The sequence below is a fragment of the Verticillium alfalfae genome, genomic scaffold, assembly GCF_000150825.1.
Source record: "Verticillium alfalfae VaMs.102 supercont1.4 genomic scaffold, whole genome shotgun sequence".
NCBI lineage: Eukaryota > Fungi > Ascomycota > Sordariomycetes > Glomerellales > Plectosphaerellaceae > Verticillium > Verticillium alfalfae.
In genome coordinates this window covers 1853505-1864287 of record NW_003315035.1, presented here as the reverse complement: position 1 = coordinate 1864287, position 10783 = coordinate 1853505, and the positions used below count along the sequence as shown (strand labels likewise).

The 10783-nt window shown below is 59.7% G+C and overlaps 5 protein-coding genes across 5 annotated transcripts in view; 2 read left to right on the top strand and 3 right to left on the bottom strand.

Annotated features, from left to right (window-relative positions):
- Nucleotides 1-2660: 2660 nt before the first annotated feature.
- On the bottom strand, nt 2661-3054 carry VDBG_04027 (cutinase-1; the record flags this gene model as incomplete). The annotated part of the gene is made up of 2 exons (XM_003006028.1): nt 2661-2931; nt 2987-3054. The coding sequence occupies 2 exons, from the start codon at nt 3052-3054 to the stop codon at nt 2661-2663; spliced, it is 339 nt and encodes a 112-aa protein (XP_003006074.1).
- Nucleotides 3055-5445: 2391 nt separating this feature from the next.
- Nucleotides 5446-6970, top strand: VDBG_04026 (aspartate aminotransferase; the record flags this gene model as incomplete). The annotated part of the gene is made up of 3 exons (XM_003006027.1): nt 5446-5566; nt 5752-5802; nt 5871-6970. The coding sequence occupies 3 exons, from the start codon at nt 5446-5448 to the stop codon at nt 6968-6970; spliced, it is 1272 nt and encodes a 423-aa protein (XP_003006073.1).
- A 66-nt stretch (nt 6971-7036) lies between these two features.
- On the bottom strand, nt 7037-8297 carry VDBG_04025 (conserved hypothetical protein; the record flags this gene model as incomplete). Its single annotated transcript, XM_003006026.1, has 2 exons — nt 7037-8105; nt 8154-8297. The coding sequence occupies 2 exons, from the start codon at nt 8295-8297 to the stop codon at nt 7224-7226; spliced, it is 1026 nt and encodes a 341-aa protein (XP_003006072.1).
- A 506-nt stretch (nt 8298-8803) lies between these two features.
- Nucleotides 8804-9651, top strand: VDBG_04024 (54S ribosomal protein L24; the record flags this gene model as incomplete). The annotated part of the gene is made up of 2 exons (XM_003006025.1): nt 8804-9216; nt 9285-9651. The coding sequence occupies 2 exons, from the start codon at nt 8804-8806 to the stop codon at nt 9649-9651; spliced, it is 780 nt and encodes a 259-aa protein (XP_003006071.1).
- A 392-nt stretch (nt 9652-10043) lies between these two features.
- The window catches only part of VDBG_04023 (tryptophan synthase), a gene marked incomplete at both ends in the record, with an annotated part of 2524 nt that continues 1784 nt past the window's right edge, over nt 10044-10783 (bottom strand). Inside the window, one exon of the mRNA XM_003006024.1 lies at nt 10044-10640. Within this exon, the coding sequence (XP_003006070.1) occupies nt 10044-10640 (597 nt within the window). The remainder of the gene's footprint in view (nt 10641-10783) is intronic.

Genomic DNA, 10783 nt, shown 5'->3' with positions numbered 1-10783 from the left:
AGTCAGGTGCATTTCCAACAATCACAAGCAACTGTGGCGCACCATGACTCCTGTAATGTCGTGTCGACCATCTTCGGCCTTAAAATGCCCCGAGGGATCATGCCCGCTCTTTGATCGACATCCGTTGTCTCTAGCACGGGGTCTAGGAGGGAAAACGAGAAGGACGGCACAAATCTTCGGGGTTTGGCGCTGGCCGGGGCCAAGGCGTTGCGGGTGGAAACATCGCCAATCTCACAGACAAATGTCAGGATCAGGGATAACCACGGGTGGCCTTTCTCTGCTAAACCGCCGGCGTCCCAACTCCTATGCGACGCTGCCCTGTTCGTTACTGTCAGCATTCCTCTGCTGGTTCGCACTACGGTGCGTAGCCGAGCGACATGCAGTGCAAGCCACGCATGCCACGCCGACCACGAACTCGTACCTGCATGGAAAACTCGGTAGCGTGGATGGCTCTTTGCTCTGTTCCTGTTCGCTGCCACAGAAATCGCTGCTGATGCAAGTCACTGCACCTAAGGCTGGCCCATGTGTACACCTCCGCCCGATCTTGAGTCCCGCGTTCTCAGCGTCTGTGAGTCCAGCCCCTCTCACCACCCAGCGTCGCGATCCCACCTCGGATTGCTCGGCGCCACGAAACGGTGATCGTCGATGGCGTCTTGTACCGTCTCTGATATAGGCATGGCAAGCTTTGCTTGACCAGGACCGGATTCATGGTCATGACCAGGACGTGTGGCAGCTCCCGTACCGCATCTTACGTGCCCGGGATCTCACTGTTTAGCTCCCTTCTACAACTGTCCCCCGTCAAGGATTCCTTCCCCGCACGGAATCGTCACGTCCCGTTGCGTCCTTTCTTTTGACTGACACCCGAGCGTGACCACCATCTTGCATGTGGCGTTGTCAACGCAACCAACCTGCACAACTCAGCCGCCCGTCACGATGCATGACCAGCAAACAAAACAACTTATTGGGTTAGCAAATGCTCTAGGCTCATGGCGCCACCCTCGCCGTGCTGCACCACCGTACTCCCTAAGCTCTCTAGGACTTGGATCAAACGATCCGGGGTCCGATTCCTTCCTGTGCTCTGAGGTCATGGCCCCAATCTACAGGCTCCCCTCCGCTCTCTATCACCATTCAAGACAAACGGCGGGACAATTGCTGTCCCGCGCAGCTGGATGACACAGGTGTCGGTCGTCCCGGGAAATCTTGCTAGCCCCTGCATAAGCGGCCACGCGACGCTCAGTCAGCAAGCGGCCGTCGCCGCCCTGTCCGGGGATAAAGCTCAGTGCAGCGTAGACCGTCACCTCCAGCCAGGCCCGGAGATGCGCCAGCGTCAATAGCGCCGTCTGTGTTGAAAACGATGACGGACACTAAACGAACGCTGTCCCTTGTCACCGCTTTGATGGTGTGGGGGTTTGCGCTCTACTTGACTCGTTGGTCTCTGGCTCGTCGGAGTAACCGTTCGAGACCACCGCTCACACAGGTTTGCATTGTGGTCCTCTGGTCAAAAAGCTGTTAGTCCTGGTTCTGCCCTGTGCTGGCGTAATGACATAGCTAATTGATCTCGGTACCTTTCCGCTCCCTCCCTCAAACTCTGCGCTCAGACGGTATCTTAAGCTTTTGACGCGAGTCGGACTGGCATGGCGAAGCTCAACTGGACGACTCGACCACGATCCGCGGAATCGGGTCCACGGCATGCAAAGACGCCTTTGCCTTCGAAGCATCATCCGGAGACTCCGATCTGTTTTCGTCATGCCGCGGTTGGGGCACGACCTCATCGTCCGGGTTTCCTTCCGAAACGGATATCGGCTCCGGCTCTTCTTCAAAGCGCCCGACGTTCGTCGGCGTTGATGCAGGATTTTCAATACGCCAGTCCCGAATATTTGGGACGCCTCTGATTCGTTCGTGGAAGCGAGCCGGCAAAATACTTTCGCGATCCTCTTGGTCCGCTGGCGTGAACATCCGGGCAAGAAACCGCACCGTAACGATGCAGAAGGCGAGACCCGCCCATGATTGCCATAGAATCGCACCCATGTCGATGTATGGTAGTGATACGGCTGGCGCTATCAGTGTGCTCTCTTTTCATCTGGCTCGCTTTGAGGGGCTGTCAGCTGGCGTGAGGCTGAAGACGAACTTATTTGTTATGCTGGAAGGGGCCGATGCAGCAACCTCCCCTTAGTAAATGGCCCTACTACTGGTTTCCAGTCAGATGGGGGAAGACCGCCGGTGCTTTCCCTTCGGCCACGGAAGGTAGGTCGCCAGTGAATGTGCCAATATGCGGTTTGGGCCTTTCGGATCCGAACCTGGTCATATGGGCCTCGCGCAGTGCTTGTAAGTCAGACTTACACTCCCCATTCCTGAGCGCTGCCAACGAATTCAGTGGCGCTCAAGAAATATGGAAGACGGTTCACCTGTAGGGAGCCCGTGTAATAGTAACCAACCCATGGTAATCACCCGAACGACTCGACTAGCAAGATCGTAGTACTTTAGATGAGGGACACAGCAGCTGTTCTCTTCTAACAACACCAGAAAGATCAAAAGAGCAGGTCGGTTCCAAGGAACCCAATCTGAAATTTATCGAGGCTACTCAATGGCCCACAGCCCAATGGAGTTGCAAATAGCACACAAGCGACGAACGACTGCCAACCCTCCCCACCGTTTCCTCGCTACAATTTACCAATCTTCGATGCCAGAAATCCGACGCCCTCGCCAGCACGGCGTGTATAATCCAGGTGCGGGGCCAGCACTACCAGCTGCCCGTCGCAAATGACATCTCCCGGATTGCACAGAAACGACACTCTGTCAGGCGGAAAGCTGAATATACGACTGCCGTCCTGCATCTTCTGGGTGTCGCCAACCATGAGGACACCAACTATCTGGTCCTTGGCCACGGGCGGGAGGCTTTCTATTGACCTGTGCGCGACCGCTGCGCCTTGGCTTTGAACATGTTGGCCGAGAGCGAGCGGAATTAGGGACAAGGAGGAGGGCTCACCTGTAACCGCCGACGACGACCTTGGAGGCTGGACAGTTCATCGCCGCACCGAGCAGGACACTGCTCATGGCTGCTATGCTGGGCCCGTCCGTGCCGCCAGGTAGGAAATTGGGCGCAGGAATGGCGGCGTAGTTGACGCCTTCTGTCGCTACGCGGGAGTCGCCGTACGTGGACTTGAGGCCACTTGACAGGGGCGGCCCAACGAGTGTGCCCTATATCGAGTCAGCGGGATAATCCTATGGTGGCGAAGGGTGACCGAGGATGAAGAAGGTCTGCACCATGTTGCCCTGCTCTGACGTGCCCCGGGCGAAGACGAAAATGACATCTCGACAGCCGCCCAGCGTGAGTTCGTTGCTGACGATGGAGGCCGCGATAGCTGGATCGCTGACGTTGACCTGGCTGAGCGTCTCCAGTCTTGCGAGGCTTTCGGCGTCGAATTCGCCCGGTCTCGGCGGCGCGAGGGGTGAGAGATGGAGACACGGCGAGTGCGAGTGTCGCTGACGCCAGGAGAACAACGATTCGCATGGTCGAACAGGCACCACGAGGCGTGCAGACCTACAAGAATCGCGATGTCGAGATTTGTGCTCGGAGATTTCTTTGGTAAAAGTGGTGAGACCCCGAGTTCTGATTCGGGTGAGGGTGTTGTCGTGGTCCCCGTCGTTTCGGATCGGTGCGATGCACTGACATCTTTGACCATGCGCTTGACGTCCGAAACATCTCCAGCAAGTCGCACCAGCCATATCGGGCGAACTGTTCGAGTGAACTGTTCGAGAGCATAAGTACCTGATCAGAAGTCTGGTGAGAAAGACAGCGAGATGAATGTATGGGCGGGGTTGAGTGTCATCTTCCGTCGGGTGATGTTGGGGGTGGTGATGCCTGCCCCGTCGAGTGTCAAATTACGAAAAGGCCGCGATTCTATGACCGAGTTGATGAGATTAGAGAGATGAATTTGTTGAGTGAATGTTTCTTTCAAGAGCCCATTTTTGTTTTCTCAAAATGTGGTTGTTGTTTATGGGAACGAGTATGAATGCATTTCGGCTTGCTCCCGAACAAGTCAGGAGAAGAGCAGCAGATTCAAAGATGCAATTAGAGCCGTTTCTTGACATGGTTCCCACCAAAGTAAAACGTCGATTCGGGTTGACTTTGGTATCGACGGAATATGGACTCATAAGGCACGTCGTTTTCTTTTCACGGCTGCCACTTGTGTGACACTTTGCCTCCCAACGAAGCCAGGCATCGCCGGAGAGTTGACATGCTGCGGCACAGCGTCATTTGGGAAGGTAGAAAATAAGAAACATGGGATGGCAAAGAGACATAGGGCCATCCTGTGTAGGCCATTGACATATCAATCAAAGTAATGCACTGCAGGAAGGCACCGGTGAAGGACGTTGTCAAATGATACAGCAAGGTGTCGTGGACCATCTGTCCTATACGCATTACCCCCTATCGTTTGGCAAGGGATATTTATCGTATACTCGATGTCGATGTTGGCACATTTTGTTGGACCAAAAGCCCAATGCGCAGCTGGGTTTTCTGTCTGCTGGATTTCCCCGACAGCCAAGGCGTTGATACAACATTGAGCAGTCCCATACGCAGAGTCGGTGGACTTCCGTGATCAATACGATCGCGATGTGACACAGTCACATTGAGGTGTCAATTCCGAGCCTGTCCGAGATGACCTGAGGCTTGAACGTCAAGATAGAGTCATCGGCGTGGAGAAGCAGGCGATGGAACAGGATGATGCCAGGATCGCGAGTTCCCGGCCTTGGCACGTCCGAATGACTGAGGCGCCTTCAATCGCAGAAAACTTCTTCGAAGAAAGGCCAAGAAATAGTCACCGGCGAAGTTGAGGTACTCGTTCCCTGACTCTCGTGTCAATTCGGAGTCATCGACAGCTGTCATTCCCATTGCCATCGGACCCATCGCATGCAACCTCAATCACAAGCCGAGCAGCACGCGCACGAACAACACGTGACATCCCGAGCTTGCGGATTCGAACCCCGGGACCCCATTGCTAGACGTGACGCCATTCGACAGCTCTCCGCAGGTCCACCCACTGGTGACCCTGGGGCCCAGGGCGCAGGACCCGCGCGAGGTGCGTAAGGTGCACAGTCGCTGGGGGGGGGGCCGCTGTATTTTTCTCAAAAGCGTGCCAATCACCTTCCGCAATCGGGCGCATAGAGCTGTCTCCCCAGCCGGTATGACTACCAAGGTCGCTACCTCAGGTTCCTACCTAGGTATACATGGTACAGGTGCCGACTGCCCCAGCAGCTAGCAAGCCTCGCCAGCAAAACAGTCAGTCGAGACCCGGACCACTACCGTACTTTCCCCTTCGAGTCAGACCACATCTCGAAAGTCGTCCCCGACTTTTAATATCTTCTCCCTCTCCAACCTCTCTCTGCCAGTCTTCCCTTCCCCCCTTCAAGCGCTCTTTGCTCGTTTGATCCTCCACCATCACAATGCTTTCTTCTCTGCGAATCGCCACCAGGCAAGCCGGCCTGCGCCGCGCATCGGCCCTCCCGCTCAATGTCGCCCGCGCCGGCTCGACCTGGGCCAACGTTGCCCAGGGCCCTCCTGTAAGTACACTTGAAGCCTGTCTCTCGGAGGTGTCACGATGCTAACTGTTCGTCAGGATGTAAGTCAATAATGCCAATGCCTTCCGAGATCGAACTTCCAGCTGATCCGAGCCTCCCTCCGAAAGGCCATTCTCGGTACGTCATTGATGCCCTCGGTCTGCATGCATCGCAGCTAACGTTCTTGCCCAGGTATCACCGAAGCCTTCAAGGCCGACACGTTCGACAAGAAGATCAACCTCGGTATGTCTTCTTTGCCGTTCTCCTGTCATCTCCGATCGTCCGGTCGTGCTGACCTAAACCCACACCAGGTGTCGGTGCCTACCGTGACGACAAGGGCAAGCCGTACGTCCTCCCCTCGGTGCGCACTGCCGAGCAGAAGGTCGTCGACGCCAAGCTGAACAAGGAGTACGCCGGCATCACCGGTGTGCCTGACTTCACCAAGGCCGCCGCCGAGCTCGCCTACGGTGCCGACTCGTCCGCCCTGTCGCGTCTCGCCATCACTCAGTCCATCTCCGGTACGGGCGCCCTGCGCATCGGCGCCGAATTCCTCAAGCGCTTCTTCCCTGGCGAGAAGAAGATCTACATCCCCACGCCCTCGTGGGCCAACCACAAGGCCGTCTTCTCCGACGCCGGCCTCCAGGTTGAGCAGTACCGCTATTACAACCGCGACACCATCGGCCTCGATTTTGAGGGCATGATCGCCGACATCAAGGCCGCCCCCAAGGGCTCCGTCTTCCTCTTCCACGCCTGCGCCCATAACCCAACCGGTGTTGACCCCACGCAGGAGCAGTGGAAGGAAATCTCGGCTGTTGTCAAGGCCAGCGGCCACTTCTCCTTCTTCGACATGGCCTACCAGGGCTTCGCCTCGGGCTCCACCGACAAGGACGCCTTTGCCCTGCGCCACTTTGTCGCCGAGGGCCACGATCTCTGCCTTGCCCAGTCCTTCGCCAAGAACATGGGTCTCTACGGTGAGCGCGTCGGCGCCTTCAGCATCGTCGCCAACGACGCTGCCGAGGCCAAGCGCGTCGACAGCCAGATCAAGATTGTCGTGCGCCCCATGTACTCGAACCCTCCCATCCACGGTGCCCGTGTCGCCGCCGAGATCCTCACCAACCCTGCCCTCTACAAGCAGTGGCTCGGCGAGGTCAAGGAGATGGCCGACCGCATCATCACCATGCGCGCCCTGCTCAAGGAGAACCTCGAGAAGCTCGGCAGCAAGCATGACTGGAGCCACATCACCAGCCAGATTGGCATGTTCGCCTACACGGGCCTGACGCCCGAGCAGATGGACTCCCTCGCCAAGGAGCACAGCGTCTACGCCACCAAGGACGGCCGTATCTCCGTCGCCGGCATCACCAGCGACAACGTCGGCCGCCTCGCCGAGGCCATCTTCAAGGTCAAGGGTTAAGTGGGCTATGGGGGCGCACGGGTGTAAAATCGGGAGCGGCCATGGTGCCTGGATATGGGCCAGGGAGGCGGTGGGCGGCAGACTAGATGACAAGCGAGCGATGACGCCCGCGGCAGTAGACTGGCAGCGCTGATTCTGTATAACACCATGATTCTCTTGACGACATTGCATTCTCGTGGTGGCTCGATATGCTTTGTGATTTCATGCTTCGTAATTCGTGTTCCGTCATGACATCAAGACCCAAGACGGCCCTTCACCTCCCCAGCCTCTTGAGATCCTTCTTCACCTCGTCAATCTCCCTCTCCATGGCCCTGTACACCCTCGCCATCTCCCTCATCCGTCCCTTCTGCGCCTGCGCCTGTCCTCTCTGCGCACCCACGCCATACGCCTCGAGCTCCATCTCGAGCCGGCGAATGCTCTCCTCGACCCTGACCCTCGCATCCCGCAGATGGACGCCGTAGTTGGCCAGCGCAGACACCGTCTCGGGCGTGTACACATGGTCCTCGACAGCCTTGGCGACCATGCGCGCCTCGACCTCGGCCCTGCGCGCCGCGAGCCCGACCTCGGCAGCCCGCAGCTCGAGGCTCCGCGCCACGACGCCGTGCTTGCCCTCGAGGGCGCGCACCAGCAGCCCGACGGCGCGGGCCTCGTCGGCGAGCAGCGCGGCCACGTCCTCGGCCAGGCGCAGGCGGTCGGCGGCGGTCTGGACGGCGGCGCGGCGGATCTCGGCGCGCAGGGCGACGGCGGCGGGCGCGAGCTTGGGGACGACGCGGTGGAAGGAAGCTCGGGTTCGTGTTGGGGTGGGCGACGCGACGAGGGACGTCGCGGCGGCGTGCAGGGCTGTGCCGACGAGGGGACCCAGCGCGGGCAGGAGGGTCGGGAGGTCGGAGAGGGGCGGGTGGGCGAGGAGGGTGTCTGCTTCGGCGGGCGACAGGGGCGGCGCCGACGGGTCGAGGAGCGCGGGCAGCAGGACGAGGAGGTCGAGGAGTGGCGGCGGTAGGGTGGACGGCTGGGCGGCGGGGCGGGGCTTGCCGATTGTGCCTTTTGGTGCTGGGGCTGGGGGTGGTGTTGCTGTTGCGAGGGCGTGGGTTAGGAGGTGGTGCTTTGCGTGGGTTTTGCGGTGGGCAAGGAGGTCCTTGGGACGTGTCAGATTATCGCCCCTCGGCCTGCAGAGGGTACATACGTTATGGACGGATTCGCGCTCCTTGCGGAGGGCATCGTTCTTGGTCGAACCGTCTGGGTTGAGGATGACGGTTGTGAGGGTGTGGTGGAGGGATGCAAAGTCGGGATTGTTGTCGAGGATCGACTGTTCGATGGGCGGCAGCATTGTGCTCGGCCTGAATGGAGACTCTCTTTCTATCTCTCTCTCTCTCTCTCTCTCTTTCTCGCTCAAAGAGTTGGTTCGTACAAGCACATGAAATTATTAGGTTGTCATGGTCAAGATATCATGCATCTGCCCACCGCGTTCCGTACCTCCTACAGCGCAGCCCCAAGGTGAACCCCCCACTTGGACCCCTCACCCCTCACCCCTCGCGAACCCGACACGATGTCACCTGATTGGCAGCACACGAGCCTGAACCCCCCTCCCCCCCTACCTGCCTTGGCCCATGGCGGATTTTCCCTGAAGCCGATCCCCGACTCGAATCGACTATGCACGGAAAAAAGTACGACTCCCCAAGCTAACATCACCTCACTTGAAGCTCGACGATCCGGCCATCACGAGGCCACGGGATCTTCAATTGGCACTCGAAACAGATCCAAAGACCAATGTCACGACGATAGCACGGCACCTCGAACTCGTACACACGCACACACACATCACCCTCCCTCACAATGTCGACGCTCGCCGCCCAGCGCGGCAGCGCCCCCCTGCGCGGCCTCACCTCGTCTCTCAGCTCCCTGTCCCTCCAAACACCCAGCGGCCGTGCCTTCTCGACGACGCCGGCGGCGCTGACGAAAACCATCGCCCTCCACCGCATCCCCGCCTTCCCGATCCCCGACTACCCCCTGGGGCCGCGCCTCATCTACAAGCAGTCCAACGGCGGGCTCTACGCAACGGCCCGCATCCGCCGCGGCAACAACATCTCGTCCGACCACAAGGTCAAGACGCCGCGGGCCTGGCGGCCCAACATCCACCGCAAGCGCCTCTGGTCGGCGGCCCTCGGCGTCTGGGTGCGGGCCCGGCTCTCGCTGCGCGTGCTGCGCACCATCCGCAAGGAGGGCGGCCTCGACGCCTACGTGCTCAAGTCCAAAGGCCGCGCGCGTCCGCGACCTCGGCCCCGGCGGCTGGAAGCTGCGCTGGCTCGTCATGCAGACGGCCGCCGTGCGGGCGCGCTTCGCCGACGAGCGCGCCCGCCTCGGCGTCGTGCGGCCCGGCCGGCGTCGAGGATGAGAACAACACGGACCTCGTCCACGTGCTCGTCGACGGCGCCACGCCGGGCCCCCTGAGCGCCGTCAGCAGGGCATCATCGCGCGCCGCGCCGAGGCCGTCGCCGCCGACAGGATGGCCTGGGACGTGGCCGCGCTGCAGGCCCAGGGCCAGGAGTTTGCCCTCGGCGAGGAGGCCGAGCTGGCGGGTGACGAGGACGTCAGGGGGCGCGGGCGAGCAGGTCGGCGGCACCGTGGAGGAGCTCGACGCTGCGATCGAGGCGATGGAGAAGGACGAGGCCAAGAGGTCATGATTTGGAAGCGGGCCGATGCGGCGGCCCAGTGTCTATTTGTATCATATGTGTACTTTTCCATGTTTCTCCGCCTGCCCGGACAGATGGCCGGCACAAGACGTATCCCTGCATACTTTCCCTTTGATGAACGGGCCTTGATCCTTGGTGACTCGACAAAGGGGTGACCGTGATGGTGGGATGCAGCCATCGAGGCCAGACATGCGAGCGTGCGTTCACATAGGATACGACTCAGTTGGCTCATCTCACTCACACGGCATACACCACTCGACGGCATACCCGACAGCATTCACAACGCAGCGTCTGGAAAATGTGTAGAATCAAAATCTTGACATGTCTTTGGAAAAATCAAGGCTACCTTTTGTATCCCATCAAAACGCCGTCCTGCCTCTCCTCTAAAATCGCAAGTCCCAGCCAATCTTAGGTCCCAACGTCGGCAGCTCGTCGGCCACGCTCTGCACGTCCTTGTCACCACGTCCACTGAGGCAGATGACGACGTCCTCGTCCTTCTTCATCGTCTTGGCGAGCTCGAGCGCACCATAGATGCCGTGCGCCGACTCGAGCGCGGGAATGATACCCTCGAGCTGGCTCATGAGGCGGAAGCCGATAAAGGCCTCCGCATCGGTGGCGACAACGTACTGGGCGCGGTTGCTGTCTTTCCAGGAGCTCAGTTCGGGGCCGACACCCGGGTAGTCGAGACCAGCCGAGACGGAGTGCGTCTCGGAAATCTGACCGTGCTTGTCCTGCAGGACGTACGTCTTGACGCCGTGCAGCACACCCTTCGTGCCGCCGGAGAGCGTGGCACTGTGGCGCGCCGTCTCGACGCCGTCGCCGCCGGCCTCCACACCGACAAGCCGGACACTGGGGTCGTTGGAAAAGGGGTAGAACATGCCGACGGCGTTGCTGCCGCCGCCGACGCAGGCGACGACGGCGTCCGGCAGCTTGCCGCGCTTCTCCTGCATCTGGCGCTTCGTCTCCTCGCCAATGACGGACTGGAAAGTGCGCACGATAGTCGGGAACGGGGTGGGGGGCCGATGCCGGAGCCGATGATGTAAGTGAGTCGTCTCAAGGTTGACGACCCAGGCACGCAGAGCCTCGTTGACGGGCGTCGCGGAAGCGTGCGGGTGCCGGCCTC